The 17,333-nt window shown below is 39.3% G+C and overlaps 1 protein-coding gene across 1 annotated transcript in view; it reads left to right on the top strand.

Moving 5' to 3' along the window:
- OTUD7A (OTU deubiquitinase 7A) overlaps window positions 1-17,333 on the top strand; it is a 99,419-nt gene that overhangs the window by 56,385 nt on the left and 25,701 nt on the right. The window contains exons 6-8 of the mRNA XM_058811425.1: window positions 5,088-5,182; window positions 6,335-6,489; window positions 16,569-16,751. Coding sequence (XP_058667408.1) covers window positions 5,157-5,182; window positions 6,335-6,489; window positions 16,569-16,751 — 364 coding nt within the window. The 5' untranslated portion in view covers window positions 5,088-5,156. The remainder of the gene's footprint in view (window positions 1-5,087; window positions 5,183-6,334; window positions 6,490-16,568; window positions 16,752-17,333) is intronic.

Genomic DNA, 17,333 nt, shown 5'->3' with positions numbered 1-17,333 from the left:
TAGATATCCAAAAATGGCTGCTCAGAATGCTTGCTTTTCATGCACCAAAGTTAATTTTATGCAGGCAGAGTACATGATAGATGTTTTGAGAGAGAAGCCTGTGTTCAGATTAGAGTTTTGGCCAGCACAGCTTCTATGTTAAAAAAAGGATGGCATTTGGAGAAAAATATTCAGTATTTAGGTAGAAGATCTTCTTGTTGTATCAGGACAGGACCAATTCATAAACAAGGAAAATGATGGGAAAAAAAAGGAAAAAATTCCAAATGAGGCAGCAATCTCATTTGTTCATGTTGCTTCTTTGGAGATATATTCTGCTAAAGGAGATGTATGTTACTTAGTGAAACTGTGTTTAATAAGAGGCCTCAGATTATCATCTGAAAGCCTAATTGTCATTTTTCCAGTGCAGTATAATACTGCCTACTTCTTTATCACTCTCATAAATGAAAGAATAATTAATACTTGAATTGGTTTTAAAATCAAGGTATTTGTTTCAGAGAAATTCTGGCTTTATCAGTGGCATTATATTTATCCTTTGCACAGCTGCTTTCTGTTAGAATACAATTACCACACTGTGAGGGCCTTTGTGAATAAAATAAGAGCAACATAGTAATTGACTTACATTCATTCATATCTTGTTTTATCTTGTTATCTATATCATGTTTTCTTGTTTGGAAAAAAAAATACTATAGCAATGGTGGTGTTTTGTCCTGAAAAAATACTGAAGTGGGGGTGTAGGAGATGCTTACCTGAAAAGATTTTCTCTTGCTTGGTTTATTCCAGTTCAGGACTCCTGTTTCTATGGACTTCTTGTTTATCTGTGACATTTTTTCCTTCTGAGAATGTAATCACTCTTAAGTAAGAAAAATGGTGTTATGAAAACCTCTGAAGGTCCATGAAAATACAGTTGTAAAAACCACATCTAAAGATACTTTAGTTGTGTCCTTCATTATAGCTCTATCTTGAAATAATTCAAATATGTAAGCAAATAGTAGACACTTTAAGTAGCATTTCTGAAAATTGCAATGTACCTGCATTTTTAAAATAGTTCCTAGTTGGTCCCTGAACCTTGATGGTATTTATCCTAGAACTAGACTTGATGTACTTGACCAGTTCTCTCGGACAGCTGTTCTTTGATAGATCCCACAGAGCTGAGGATTCTTCAGCAAAGCTTCTTTCTTTCTCTGTTTTTTCCACCTCTGTGTCTAATGTTCAGGACTTGTCTACACAAGATACCAGGGAAAATTGATGCAAATCAACTAAATGCAGGAATTTAAAGAGGGCAGCTTAAGTGGAGCCAAGTCCCTGTGCGCACTATCCATTCATAATTAAAATGGTCTCCAGTGAATTCAGTTTAACCCACTTCGAAGGCAAGATGAGCCAAACCAAATTAAGGCCAGCATTTTATTCACAAATGAAGGTGTTTGCAAAGGAATGGATATAGACAAATCTAATTAAATTAATTGGGTTAATTTTCCTGAGTTCCATTGTGTAGATAAAACCTTAGTAATGATGTCTGATTTGAGCTTTTACTTTTTGTCTTTTTTGTTGGTCTCCTTTTGTTCCAAACTGATATTTTAGACTTGAGAAGGTACATATCCCTCACCAAATGCTGTCTTGTAATTTTACTGTGTTTTGAGAGTCCACATTTTAACACATAAATGCCCCACTTTGCCATCAGGTCTAGTTCACAGTAACCTTTTCTTTAGGTAATTACCATCGATTTGGCTTCTTCAACTAATGCCTTTTAATCCAGTTAGCAGAAAAAATACCATCTCCAGAAAAAATACATCTTTCTTATGTAGCCTGCATTAACTACTACTTCCCTTAAAGCTCCTGTTCTCCTAAACAAATCTTCTCCACTGAATTTGATTGTTTAGCTGTAGATTTCTGCTTAATAGTTTAACCTAATAAAGGGTGGTTTAATTCCATAATCCTGTTAAGATTGTAGAATTATGGCATTTCCTATCAATTGTGGCCTTTCAGAAAGAATTACTTTCAGAACCTCAAACTGTGCACAAAGAGGATCTTTCTGCCTTCCCAGGCAATCAGGCAGCAGGAACATTGCACCTGGGAGTTGGCTGCACCTTTGTGCATTGCTGGAGCTGCTGAGAGCCAGCAGGGATGTTCAGCAGGCCCTGAGCTCTGTCACACTGCAGGGACATAAAAAGAGCCTGGGGGAGCTGGTTTAATGCAAGTGCTGGGTGTCTCTCTCCATTGGTTTCCCAGAGCACCAAGACTGTGCCTCTTACTGATAGTGCTTATTTCATCCTTTTCTTGAAAATTAGGAAAGTGAAGGATCTTAGTTGCAGCTTAGTCATTCTGTCTTCCTGAGGCTTTGTCCAGTGGGTGCTGTTTTCTCATCCTCTGTTTCCTCACTTAGGTTTTGTTAGCTATGTCTGTTCTGGATGCATGGGATGGGATTTGTTTTAACATGATTGCTTTTGCTTCATTATTTAGCCCTGTGCATCTCTTTAAGCTTCTTTAGAGAAAAAAACCCTTCATATCATTTAACTGGGTGAAGCTGTTTGCTTTTGAAGAAGTTTAAATTTAGGTTCAGGTGAAGACTGTTCACCTCCAAGTATGGCTCAGCTTTGAGAGAGAGGTACTTCAAGGAGAAGAAAAGATCAAATATAACTGAGATTGTACTAAATTGATTTCAAGTCCTATTAGCTCATCTCAACATTTCAAATTAATCAGTGTCTCCTCTTTCAATACTTTTAAAATTATTTTTCTTATAATATAAAACAAATTATCTGATTTCACTGCCTCTTGTATTTGTGCTGTTTAGAAGTGTTTTAGGGAAAAAGTTTGGCCAGAAAGTGAGTGAAAACCAAGGTCTTCCTGTGTTTTGATGGCCAAGATGTGTCAATATCCATTCAGTTCCAATTGACATTTGTGTGTTGTGTGTGACACATTAGAAATGAAAACTGCAGGTGTCTGTGTGTGTGTCTGTAGTGTTACCCACAGGAGGGGTGTGAGTTGAGTGATTGTGGAAGATCTGCTCCGTGTGTGTATTTGAAGTGTAAGTTGTGTTAATGCTCTGACAAGCCATTGAGAGCAAAGGTGGTTCTGATGGTTCCTTAGGTGAGGAGAGACCAAACCCATCTGGGGAGAAATGAGCCACCTGCCTTCTGAGTCACTGCCTCCTCTGGAATTTATAATTTATTTTCTTTTTTGCTTACTTATTACACTTCCATCTCAGTGGGTTTCCACAGCTGATAGTAGTTTACTGGCAAAGGTAATATTTTAAGACTTTTTCTGTTGGGTTTTTTCTTGTTGTTTTGTTTGGTTTTTTTTAATCTAAATTCTAGAGGGCTGAGCAAACTTCCATAGGGAAGAAACCAGTGTTAGTTTAAATGCATGCAGAGAGGATCTTGCCAATTCTGCTGCTTCTGGAGTGTAGATTCTATGTGGTAATTTTGAGGTGATGGTGACATCATAAATGCAGAGATTGGTGTTATTCTTTGCTCTGAGAAGGATGTCTATTTTACTGTTTAAAATACTGAAGTAATGCTGATTCTGAGACAACTCATGAATTGGCTTCTCCAAGCTGATATAACTTCAGCTCCCCAAACTTATGAGCACTCCAGCCCCCACACAGTGACTGTACTTGAGGGCCCAGCTGGTGCATTTAAATTAACACTCATTATACTACTGAGTCACTTGTGATGGTGGTCTGAAATGCACCAATGCTTTGTATCATCTCTGGCAGGTTCCTTTAGTTTGATCCATATGTTTCCATCCTGCTGGCTAAGATTAATTTCAATCTTTCTTGTAGTCACTAAAGAAATTAGTTGTGTTCAGTTTCTGGTAATCTTTTTGTACAGATTAGTGCTGTTGAGTACAGTGCGTCTACGTATGAGTTAAAAATAAATGTAGCAGTTTTGTCCTGCATTTGCATTGGAACAGATTCAGTTGAGACAGAGCTTAGATGTCAAATTTGGCCATAATCCATTAAGGTAGTTTTCTTTCCAAAATATCTGCATTCCTTTTTAACTAGTCTCCTCAATATTGCCAGCTTTCCTTCTGTTACTATACTTTCATTAGGATTACCCTTTAGAAATGTTTTCCTTGTACAGGGGTGATCCTCTGCAGTTTGTGGTTTTCACTGAACTCACTCCAACATGTCCACGTTTGTTTCAGATCCAGAAATGGACATAATACTCCAGATAAGTCTCACCAGGACTGAATAGAGGGGAAAAGATCACCTCCCCTGCTATCCTCATGTGGCCCAAACATAATGATAGACTTGTATAAATAGTATAAAAGATGTGAAACATGCGGTGGAACAGTGTACAGGCCTAAAGAGTGTGAAGGGGGTAGAATTAGCAGCAGTGTAATCTACCTTTGTCCTGGAAAACATGGAATTGGTATCCAGCAGCACAGGTCTGGTGAGGACCTGTGAGGGAGCTCGAGTTGTTTAGCCTGAAGAAAAAGGGGCTGAGGAGCACCTGATTGCTCTAGCCTTAAAGAAGGCTGTGGAGAGACAGGTGCTACTCTCTTTTCCCAGGCAACGGTGACAGGATAAGAGCACATGGCTTTAAGGTGCTCCGGGAGGGTTCTGGTTGGACATCAGGAGGAATTTCTTGATGAAAATTGGAATGGGCTGCTCAGGGAGGTGGTGGAGTCACAGTTCCTGGAGATGTTTAAGGAAAGACTGGACATGGTGCTTATTGCCATGGTCTAGTTGATAAAGTGGTGTCAGGTCATGGGTTGGATTTGATCATCTCAGAAGTCTTTTCAAGCCTCATTGATTCCGTTATCTTAAATGTATCTTCCAACTGTAACAATTCTATGGTTCTGTGACCTTATATCCCACAAACTTTTAGTTTCTTGGACTAAGTTGGGTTTAGTGCCATTGATGAGCCTGAGAAGCACCCCACCCTCCTGAGGCAGAAGGTAAATGGTGTTTGCATTGTAGCAGGGAAATGTATTTGCAGAAAAAGGCAATGTCTGAGAGAGCAAAGGCATTCCATTTTTCAGGCTAGGTCTAACCAGGTAGTCTAACCAGTCTAACACATGAAGTAGGAAAGGACTGTTTCATGTGGGGGACAGTGAAATTAATTGGATTCCAATTTCCTTCACAGTTTATTTCCCTGTAGCTGTGGTGCAAGCAAGAGTCAACCAACATCATCTGCTGCCAATAGAAAATCTCCATGCCAGACCTTACCCTTGGCACGAGGTAAAGTTGCAACTGAGGCTGTGAGGAGGAATCAATGGGAAAAATCCAATTCATGCTCAGAGGTAAACTTTGGCCAGTGAATAACAAGCATGAAAGTAAAACATATGCTTTTCCTTACCTTGGGTATTGTTTAATTTCCTCCTGTTTTCTTTGCACTGTTTCAGCAGCAGGCAGGCAGGGTTGAAGTATGGAAATATGCTTAGGATGACTGTGTTTTAAATTCCAGCTGTTTTGATAGCTTGCCTAGCATGAACTCCTCTTGTGGTGACTGCTTTAATTTCTATTTTATGTTTGTAAAGAGCATTGCCTAGAAGGAAAAGTTTCTGTTTTCAGAAATGAAAAGAAGATGCAAAATGCAGTAGAGCAGGCATATTTTTTTCTTGCCTATGCATTTGGCAGGAAGAATTCCCATGTGAGACATTGTCACATTTCACTTGGGGCAAAATATGATCTGCTTCCTAACAGCTCCCTGGGTGATTGTGCCACCAGGAGAGCACCCTGGTAAGATTGTCCCCCACAGACTGCTCATAAACATCATGAAAATTGTTCAGCAGCTACAGCCATGGTCACCAATAAAAGGAAATAAAACAAAGAAACCTTATAAATTACTGTATTATTAGCTACTATGAACATTGGTTTAGCCACAGTTCTAGAAAATGAAAGAAGAAAATTAACTCCATCCTAGCCAGACTCAGCACAGCAGAGAATCTATAAATTACAGAAGCTGTATTTGCAAGGCAAATAAAGGAACAAATCCTAAGCCCTGCTGTGTGTGTGTTAGTATTAGTGAGGCAGAAGAGCTCTAGACATTTAAATCCTTGCTAAACCTCAGTTTACGAGCAGTGACAATGACCTGGTGATTTTGCTTTTAATAAACCAATCTTATGTTTAGCTGAATTGGAGTCAAGTTGCAAAGCTATTTGCGAGTTGCACATAAGAAAAACCAATAAAAATATGAAATATTAGGATAGAGAAAACCTTCCAGTGTGAGTAACCAGCAGCTCCAAGCTAAGGCAGAGATGGATGACAAATGCTGTGTATTTTAATATGCTGCAAGCTTTTTTAATAGTCTTGTATAGGGAATAGAGGAAAAATGTGGTTTATGTCACCTAGCTGTATATTCTAAACCCTGTTTCTTTTTCTCCTTGGCAGATGGAGACTTTTTAGCCAGCCAGTGAGTCCAACTACTGCTGCATGTCTGGCAGCACCTCTGAATGATCACATGACTCTTGATATGGATGCAGTCCTGTCAGACTTTGTTCGGTCCACAGGGGCAGAACCAGGTCTGGCCAGAGACTTACTAGAAGGTAAACTTTTTGGACCCAACCATTTCCTGTGCTCACTGCTTGCTTAAACCAAGAACCAGTCCTAACAAGAGAGCTCTGGTCCAAGGAAACAGATATTTCTTGGTAGTTTTACCATGACAGCTCTTGTAATAAGCTGACCATAGATTATACTAAGGCAGGTGTTTTAACAAAATTCTTAAAAACTTCTTAGTATTAGATTGCTGTGTTTTAAGTTACTAAGAGTCAAGATCTATATGTTTATGTGCCAGTGAGAGAAGGGAGGAGACTTTAGCTGAATTTTCATATTCAGCTGCCTGAAAGTAGTTGTAAAAGTTTCTCCGGTCACTGTATTTATTCTGAAATGGATTTACTCTACAGTGATAGAGATACCAGAGGTATTTTTGGGTCCCAGTGGTTAATATGCATACCTGAACTTTACAGCATGGGAACCAAGTGGATAGGTTGAAAAACAACTAAGAAGCTGTATCAGAAAAATAACTGTCTATTTATTAATCTTGTTTTAGTTGTTTTAGGTTTATAGGCTTAAAAGTGTAAAGACATCATTGATATTTGAGAGCATTTCATAATAGTTGGTTTGTTCATTTCTTCTCTTGTTGGGCTAATAATAATTGTGAAGATGGGAAAGTTGGAAAGGAGTAGATGATATCTGCAAATTGCAAGGTGGTTCTGTGGGCTTAAAACTTCCATACTGAACTTGTCCCTGAGAGATTTGGGGTTTACTTTATTTTTTTATTTTAATGTGCTCTAAGAAATTGTGTTAAATCAAAGTAACTGAACAGCTACAGCAGACGTGAAAGTATACCTTGTTTTATGTATCTCCTTTTTGCAAGAGCTCCTTCACTTTATGCTGAAAGTTTTTCATTTTGTGGTAAGTTCTTCCTTTACTCTGGGCTTTTTAGTAATAAGACATGATAGATTATTGACACAGAGATGCACACAATTCTGCAGCATTTCCCAAGTTATCTGGTACATAAAATAAGACCTTGGAATGCCTAGCAAGGAATATTAGCATAGGCTTGCTATATTTAAGAGCCCTCTGTTTTGTCTGACTGATTTGATCAACCTGTCATTCTTGCCTAGAGTCTGTCTTAGTCTGATGGTCTTTTAGAAAAAGAACATGAGAAGTTTTTTCTCAGCTATATCAGGACAGATTGTCAGATATTGTGCTGATAGAGCATTGCCAAAATTTCAAAGGGTTCCTACATATCAGAGGTCTTTCAGAAGAGTTACTTACCTTTTTTCCTTTCTATAAAGAGCAATGCTTTCAAATAAATATCGAATAGAGTTTCTCTGTGTTGTACTTCTCATTTCTGTAGATGAATAGATCCACACTGAGCATACTAACAAAGAAATAAGTCATAAACAATCTAATTATTCTGACAGGCTAATAGACATATGCATCTGCCCCAAGTAATTTCCTCCTACACAGGAATTTCTCAAAGTAAAAGGGATTGTTGCTAGTTCTGAACAACATGTGCTCAGCCAACCATTTCAGCACTTGTGGCTGCAGCTACATTTGGTGTAACAGCTTCTAACACTGGTCATATCTTGTGCTGGGAGGCAGTAATTGATGGAGTGGTTTCTCATTTGTTTAAAAAAAGCATAACAGGGACTGCTGCTCTGACAGCATTGAAACCCATGGAGTAGCTTCTTAACAATAATATAAACAATATTCAGAAGAGCAGCCCACCCCCTGTGATGCCAATGCCTTGTACCTGGCCTTGGAATGCTGATGTCCATATCATCAAACTTCAAAAACAGGTGTGCACAAATAGTTCCCAAAATTTTCAAGGTTTGGTTGTTGATAGCCCTAAAAATTATGGTCACAGTGAACTTGGAGCAAAAAAAGGCTTTTGTAGAGCCTCATTTCCATGAAATTGCAAGTTTTGGTCAGATCCAGTATGACCCCATGGCCCTTTGCTCTTTATGACTTGTTCAGACTGAATTTTCATAGTGTGCTCCTATGGAGTAACACCTCCTTTTCAGAGCCAATGCTGTTTCTTTTGCTCATCCCTGGGGGAATTTCTTCAATTTCACTATACTGTAGATAATCAAGGACACCAATTTCTGCTTCCTTATCCAATCATTTTAACATATTAATTGTTTTGCTTTGGTTATGTCCTGCTACATCCCCAGCACAATTGTGCACAGTATGTGTTGTTCATCCCAGCAGCAACACATACTGACTGTTGTGCAAATAGCTAGAAAATCTATACATTGCATATAGATTTTCTACATTGACAGAAGCTGTCCTAAATGTTGGCTCACTTGATGTTTCTATACTTTGCCTATCCTGCTAGTAAAATCCCTGCAGTTTTCTTCTGTGGGGCTTTATACTGAGTGCAGCTGCTTGTCCTGTTATCTCAGAAAACATTCTGCTGGTTGTGCTTGACATGAATCTTTCGGAAAGTGTCCATTCTACTTTTGAAATGAAGAGGCAAAGAGATTTAAAAAAATAATAGTTATATAACATTTTCATGGCTACTATCTGGTATAAAAGTCTAATATTGGATTTCCATATTTATTAAGCTGCTTACAGCTATTTCAGATTAATTATAAATTAATATTCCTAAATTTCAATTACGTATCATTAGCTGTACCAATTCTGTATTACTGGATTATACACACATGCTCTAAACCATTTGTTACTTAGAAATGTTATTTTCTAGCTTTGTTTTCGTTTTTGGATGATTACTTACTGAGTCTTTCATGTTTCATTTCCTGTCTCTGAGATGTTGTTTGCCACTTCCAGAGGTTTTTATCTTGTTTATGTGCTCTCAAGAACTGAAAGCATTCTTGTGTATGTAAGGTGATGAAGAGTAGAAATTATGTCTTTTGAACCTTCACTGGGTCTGCCTTTTCAGCCTTTCATTCTCAGCCTTTGCTGATTTCTATTTAAAAAACAGCCTAAAAAAACCCTCAACTGAGTTATTAATATTGACAGAGCAATTTGACAATAAATGTGACCTGAGTGACAGAAACAACAATCTCAGCAAAACAGTTTGAAAAAAAGCCTGTGCTGGCAGCCATGTGTATCCCTGCTTTGGGCAGGAGTGAATTCAGGAGTGGATCAGCCTCATCTCACAGGGAAACAGGAAATCAGCTGCAGGACTCCCCAGATGTCACCTCTGTGTGTGCAAGGCACCTTCTAGTCACTGGGAAAGCTCCTTTGGCTCACTCAGCTTTGGGAATGTTCTTAAGCATAAACTGAGAACTCTGCATGGTGGGGAATTGATTTCTCTTCAGCTGTGTGAGCTCCAGCTTCCCCAATAATAAGGAATAAGGAAGGTTCAGGAAGAAGGAGGGCACGTCCCTTTCCCTCCTGGATAGTCTGGGCTGGCTCCTCGATTCTCTCATACATAGAGTAACAGTAATGCTGGTGTGTTTATGTATAATCTGCTTAAAATGTGGCCTAAGACAGAAAGAAAACCATTAAAGAAAATAGTTTAATCTTTAAAACAAGTTGTACTGTGTGTGGCTCACAGTGGCAGGGCTGTAGGTGTGGATGAACTCAGAGATCACTGATAAATCAGGAGAAAGCAGCTCAGTTTTCAGGGAGCAGTAGGTGTGCAGGCAGTGTCCCCTGGAACAGAGGCAGAAGGCATAGGATGTAATACTTTAAAATGCCAACAGTGTAGGGCAATCATCAGGGACTGGAAGATTTGTGAAATAATGTATTTAACTGAAGATTTGCCCTTTGACTTGTGTAAATGGTTTCATTTATTTATATAAATGATGTGGCATTTCATCATTATATAAAAACAACTGCTATTTCCAGCTTCAAACAACACTTAATTGAGGGATATATAGCTGAACATGAACTCAGGAACTGGGGCATTGGCTTTCCAGTCATGAAATGTGAGCAGCAAAGGTGACTGACCCCATGGAATAAGATAGAGTTGCAGTACAGAGACATCTCCTCAAAGAACAATGTATACAAGTAGAATTCAAAGAAAAGCATGTAATTTATAGAGAGAGACATTTACAGTGCTGTCATGTGACTGAGTGTACAAAACTAACTCCCCAAAAATATTCTCCTCTCCCTCAGATGGTTCCTTTTTTAGTTCTCTTGTGGAAGGCTTGGCAATGGAAAAGGGAAGCTGAGCTGCTACCAATGTCTCATTAAACAGGGAGCAAAACTGTCATTTCCAGCTGCCTGTTCAGTTTGGACTGACTTTGCATTCTAGCAGAAAATGAGGCATGTGTTAACAAAATGGCCTTGCTGTATTATTGTCCTTTGAGAACATGGACCAAAATAAAATCTTGTTTTAAAGCATATGGTCTAATTTTATCCTAATTTTGTGTATTAGTTTTTCAGAAGGAAAAAGAGCTGATCTGAAGTTCTTCTTACCTTTTGCCTCTAAATATTTGTTAATCTACTTCATGCCAAACAGGAAGCAGTGCCTGCATTTAAATGGAACTTGAGGATTGCTTTGTTAACAGTTGGTTTGTAAGAACAGACTTCTTTGCGTTAGCCTGGGATGTTTCTGTGTTGCCTTCAAGTTGCACTTAGAGTGCATTTTATAGATACTTACTTGATGCTCAGTGCCTTCCTCAGATGATTCTTCTCTAACTGAAAGTTAATTTGTTGCCCTCTCAGTTGATGCTGTCCCATAGTGGCTGTGTCCCTGTATTGGTCCTGTTTCACTCCAGGCAGTGTTTCACGTCCTTTTGAATGTTTCCTCTGCTGAAGTCCTGTCTGTACATGTTGCTGCAAGTTGCCTTTCTTTGTGGTTCCCACTATTCAGATCTTTCCTAGTTCCACATCTCAAATTGCATCCTTTCCAGTATTTTATTTATCATTAAATCAAGAATTTCGGTGATCTTTCAAATATTCTTTTAACATATTGGAGTAGGTGGATTTTTGAAAGCTTAGAGGGGGGAGGGAACTATTTAATAGTTGCATGTTTGCTTTTCCTACTAATTAATGATAAAATCCTCTTGGTTTTCAATATACCTGATTTAAGAAGTGAAAGACAACAGATTTATTAAGTATTATAACCCCACTAAGCTATAATGTTTTAGCCAAAACAGTACAAAGCAAAAAACCCAAAAGACTAAATAATACCATGTTGCTCTGGGGTTACAGCACTGGAGAATGCCCTTGTGACACCCTACCTGGAGTGCTGCATCCAGCTGTGCTCCCCCAATGGACCTCTCAGGACATGTCCAGAGGAGGCCATGAAGATACTCAAAGGACTGGAACACCTTTGCTGTGACACCCTTGGGCTGTTGGGGATGAGAAGTTTCTGGGAAGACCTTGGAGCACCTTCCAATACTTAAAAGGGCTCCAAGAGAGCTGGAGAGGAGCTTTTGACAGGAGCCTGAGTGACAACACAAGGGAATGGCTTCAAACTAAAGAGGTCATGGTTAAATTAGATATGGGGAAGAAACTCTTCCCTGTGAGGGTGGTGAGGCCCTGTTACAGGTTGTTCAGATAAGCTGTGGCTGACCAAATCCCTGGAAGTGTCCAAGGCAAGGTTGGACAAGGCTTGGAGCACCCTGGGACAGTGGAAGGTGTCCCTGCCCATGGCAGGGGCTTGGAATGGAATGATGTTTGGGGTCCCTTCCAACCTAGACCATTCTTGGAGTCTATGTTTTTATCAATGCTTCTAAGGTGAATCCTAGTTGTGCTGTTCTTTAGTACCTTGTTTATTAACCCTCTGCTAATCTAGTTTGAGGGGAAGTGGCTACTTAGACCATATATTGTTTTATCTAAATCTTTGTTTTTTCTTCAGGCTTATAATACCTCCTGTTGTTATTCAAGGAACCATTATTTAGGGCAGAAACTTCACAGTGTAGCTGTGTTTATTCTTGAATTTCCCTTTTATGTAGTTGTCTGCTATCTCTGACACTAGCATCAGTACCAGCCTTCAGCCACAGTGTATCTTCTATGCCCTACTCAGCAGCACTTTTTTGTTTGTTTTGGTTTTGTTTGGTTTGTTTTTTTTTTTTTTTTTTTTTTTTTTTTTGTGTGTGTGTGTGTGTTGCGTTTTGTTGTTTTTCCTCCAGACAAGAAGGACTTTGTTTCAAAGCAGAGACTGAGTGTTGTTAAATTGCACACCTGCTGACTCACATAGCACATATAGCTGTTCAGGAAGTAATTGCTCAGTAAGTGTGTTCTTTCTATTCAGTCAGTGAGTTGATTTGTTTCCAGCACCCTGATAATGATTTCACTACCTGTGTTTTCCAACCAACTTTGTGGTCCTCCAGTTTTTTTGCTGACTGATGTTCTCCGGCCGTTTGAAACTGGAAGCCTTTCCTGCAAACCTACTGTGTTGAAGCTGGTTTGGAGCAATCAAATTGTTACTGATCCAGAGCTGCTAGTGGCTTATCTGATGTAGTTGTGTGCACTGAAATAACGTTGTTATGCCTCTGAAATGCCTTTTAAAATACAATAATATGTCATATAAACAAAGAAGGAGTCAGTGAACAGCATGCATCAGATAAGTAACAGTGAAACAAAAATTGCAGACAATCTAAAAAATAGACTTGCGTTGGTTTTATCTGTCAAATTGCAACAAAAGCTTTTACTTGACTTAAGTTAATTGATGAAATTATGAAAAATAAATTAATTGCCTGTTACTTGTCCTTCAGGCATAACCTCTGTGGGGGTAGGAAAGACTGGCCCTTTCTCTTGGGTTCCTGTGCAGGAGATGGCAAAGAAAATGAGAGATGTGACAGAGCGGGGGGGTTGTGTGAGGAGCAGGGTCTGGAAGATGTCAGAGAAGAGCATGGGAGACACACACAAACAAACTTAGGAGAAGACTTCCTCTTTCCCTTCTCTAGGGGCCAAAGGGACTCTGTACAGTCTGCCCCAAACGAGGGGGCCAATGCCACTTTTTGGACAAGGAGCAAGACTGGAAGGAGGGACCTGCCCTGTAGGCTTTGGGAGGGAGGATGTGTTTGTTTGCCATATTATATGAATTTATTTCTGTCATTTCCAACCTAGCATAACTCAGGCAGTTTTTGTCTCTCAAAACCTGGTTTGTGATGTAATAAGATACAGTTTTAGAAATTCAAAAGCTTTTAGTATGCAATGTTTAAAGGAGGAAAGATAGGCTCCACAACACAAGCCCCACTAATTTCCTCAGTACTTTGCAATTGAAACTTTCTCACCTACTTGTCACACTGGTAGAAATCCTTGTTCAGATCATCTGCTCTGGACATTTCTGAATTTAATAATTTTCTTGATTGGTTCCCAGCTTGCCTCTTGTTTCTGCAGTCTATTCCTGTGGTACAAATTACATCATATTTTTTATTAGATTTGTTAAATTTTTAAAATTTTTTTGCACTGCATTAAATTTTTGTACCTATTTGTATTTCTTCTCTCAGAGTCTTTCATAAACCCCTTACTTTTGTTCTCTCTTTCTTTTCTCTGTTTGTCTTTGCTGCCTTCAGTTTTCTTTATTTTTGCTTAGAATTTTTCTTTGCTAATTCTCCCAAACTGATGAATTCTCATCTTTTTTTATGGGCGGTGGGAAAAACAAGAGATTTGTCATTTGTATTTACTTGTGAAAGTGTAAACCAAATGGAGAGAGGCAAAGGGGGAAACCTTCCATCTTTCCAGTGGAGAGGGTAGCTGGGAACACTTATGCTGGTTAGTGAGGGTGGCTAATTTTCAAAACCACTATTTCATGGAGATGGAAAGGTGCTGAATGTTCTTTAATTTAGTTGAATGTTTTTCTTGCATTTCAATGCTTGGAGGCTCCAGCAAATTTAGGGAGAATGAGTCCAATAATAATTTCCTGTGTTGGTTTTCTGAAGTTCAGGGCTTTGGTGCTGAATTGGTGCTTCTGTTCAGGAGATGGGGAGAACTCCAGGGATATGAAGAGATTTGAAAATCAAATATTTCTGTGTTACTTACAGAAATTTTAGTTTTTGTAAGGTTTCAAGTCTATATTAGAAGTTGAGTTGCTACAATGTACCATGGAACGTAACTCAAGAGCCACTGTGCAAATCCAGTTTTAAATGCAACACACTGTGAGCCTGTTTTCTGAAGGCTCAATTTAATTTTTATGACAGAGCTTTTATATAAGATGATTGCATTTGGTTTAAAACTGAGGCCAGTGGGATTTCTGTGAGTCTGCTGATTTTCTGCTTTCGTCTTACATACATCAAAGCACTGACACACTGCAGCCACTTACAGCACATGCACTGGGATTTTTGTTAGCTTCAGAATTTAAACATGAAAAAATCTTGAGCAGGGGAACTGCAGGGAATGTCCTGAGAAATGCTGTTTGTGTTCCACTGCTACAGGTCTGTTGCTCAGGGATCTGTACTCAGTGAATCCAGGATGTTCCTGGGGGTCACATAGCCCTGGGTTTGTAGCATTGCCAATACTAGAATAATAATGTTTTGTTTAAAGCTACATTTCCTAGAATTATACTTACTTTTTTTTTTTTAATTTACTTTATTGTTTTTGTGGTTGAGAAGAATAATTTAAAAATGTGTGTAAAGTGCCTCTTAAAACCAGAACCAAAGAAAAGCAGTTCTTACTCCAAACACTGATTGGTTTTGGGAATGCACTCATAGCTCTTTTTGGGTTGCGTAACTTGCTTGGGATGTGTGTAAAGTTAGAGCAGAGCCCTGACTGGATAACAGCCATTCACTCTACGTGGGCTTTTTAGGGAACAAATGCTGGCAATAGCTGAAGTTCTTGTTCCAGTATCTCTGACAATTTTCACTGAATTTACATTTTGTCTTACAGACTTTCTAATAGGCAATTACAGCATTACAGAACAATTCTGTGTGGCTCATGTGGTGGTTTATATTATAGTCTGCTCAGGAGCTAGATAACATTCTCGCTCAGTGATACCAATTCTCCTTTCAGAGGTTTTTAAGTAGTTCAAAACCTGAGGTAGTTTAGCCCAATCCTGTAGGTACCAGCTGTTTGTGCTGGTTTTTTCCTTCTTTGGTTAAAATTTTGTTCTTCACAGATATCACTGTAACAGGAAAAGGCTTTCTTCTATCTGTTTAAAACTGCTTTGTACTATATTTAGCTTACCTCCTTGGTGTAAGCAAGTAAGTTATCTTTAACTGCTACTCAGGTAATGTAGCTTCTCAAAGTACATAAAATGACAACCTTCTATGGTGTAATAAATCATCTATTAGTCAGAATCAGGTTACTTTTGAATTGCCAGCAAAAGTGCTTGTGGAATTCTCTGAAAGTCTCATGTAGCTTGTAGGGTCTCTCTTTCTTGTTATTTAATATTTTTAATTTTCCAATTAGAAACACATACTTGGAGAATGGTAGACATTCTCTGTATCTTAATTTAGCAGGATTGTTTTGAAAATAGCAGGAAGACACCTCAATGTGTTTTTCATGGTATTTTTTGAGAATGCCAAGTCCTGTTTCACCACCTGTACTAAACAGATTTGTGCATCTCTGGATGTTGGCTGCATTCTGTGGTTACTGGTCAGAGCATACTGAAGGGGAAGGTGGAAGCAAATCCTTTAGAGGATTCTGTGCTGACAGGTTCCACGAGCAGCTCCCACAGACATGGAGCCACACTGGCTGAGTCTCTCGCTGCAGGTTTTGTTACAGAGCTCTGTCCTTTATTACCTGCTTTATAAAAGGCTTTTAAAATCTCTAAGAGAGTGACTTCTCTTTCATGTATGAGATAAAGAGTTTGTGTTTGCATTTTAGCTGTTCTGCAAATGAAAGATAAGAAAGTTTCTCACTCTTTTGGGCTATGACACTATCACTATTGTCTTTCCATCATTGCTCCTAATGATTATTTATTATTAATACGACCACACAATTACAAATTATTGCTCCCTCTCAGTGGGATTTAGATTTCATCCTAAATTGCTAATTTCTGGAGCCATTTGATTGAAATCTGAGCAAGGGAGGTCCTGGCCTTGATCACCTCCTGTGATAAATGTAATAGATTTTGGGTTTCTGGATGAGAGGAGAGCAGTGGATGGTGCCTTTAGTCAATGGTAGCCGGCTTTGACACTTCTTCCCACAGTGCTGCTGTGTTGGGATGTCACAGGCTGGGGGGGTCCCAGGAGGGTGGTGGGGGTAGCTGCTCCCCAGACAGAGCTGAGCTGAGGGTTCCTTTGCTGTCTTGCAGGCAAGAACTGGGACCTGACAGCAGCTTTGAACGACTATGAGCAGCTGCGGCAGGTGCACACGGCCAACCTGCCCCAGGTGTTCAACGAGGGCAGGTTTTACAAGCAGCAGGAGCCAGAGCAGCCTCCCCAGGTGACCAAGGCTGAGAGGCCCTGCCTGCAAAGGCAGGATGACATTGCCCAAGGTAAGAGCTCCTCTGTGGGGTTTCAGGGGACTGGAGGGTCTCCAGCCTGTCTGCCTGGGAGCTGTGCTTGGCTGCAGAGAGTGGGAGGCCATGTGCCAGCAGCGTGTGAGCTGTGTCACTGTCACGGGGCTCAGAGCTGCTGCTAGACCCTATTTTTCATGTTTTGGTGGTTGTGAGCTCTGCGTCAGTTCTGCAAGTTATTTTTTTAATGGGTGATTAAAGTAAAATATGTTGTCTCCAAGCAGTCCTGTGGTACTCATGAAAGGAGTTAATTAGAGGGTGTCACAGACCACTCCTGTATATAGTTTTCTATGCTTATTGAAACAAACAAACCAAAAGGTTTAAAAATCCGTATTTCACTCTTTGCATTCTTACTCACAGTGTGTGAAAAGGGTGTATGCAGACTATGAATAACTTTCAGCTTTAAAATGTCATTCTTTTATGGTACCACAGAAACTGCCTCCTATCCCCCGCTGAATAGAGATTGAAACTTTAAGTAAAATTAATCAGCTATCTCTAACAGTTAATTTCCAGTACAAGATGATAAGCATTAGAATTTGCTTTTTTGTTTTCAGAGCTCTT

This window comes from Ammospiza caudacuta, chromosome 10 (genome assembly GCF_027887145.1).
Source record: "Ammospiza caudacuta isolate bAmmCau1 chromosome 10, bAmmCau1.pri, whole genome shotgun sequence".
Classification (NCBI taxonomy): Eukaryota; Metazoa; Chordata; class Aves; order Passeriformes; family Passerellidae; genus Ammospiza; species Ammospiza caudacuta.
The sequence above is the reverse complement of the archived record's forward strand: the minus strand, read 5'-3'. Positions and strand labels throughout refer to the sequence as shown.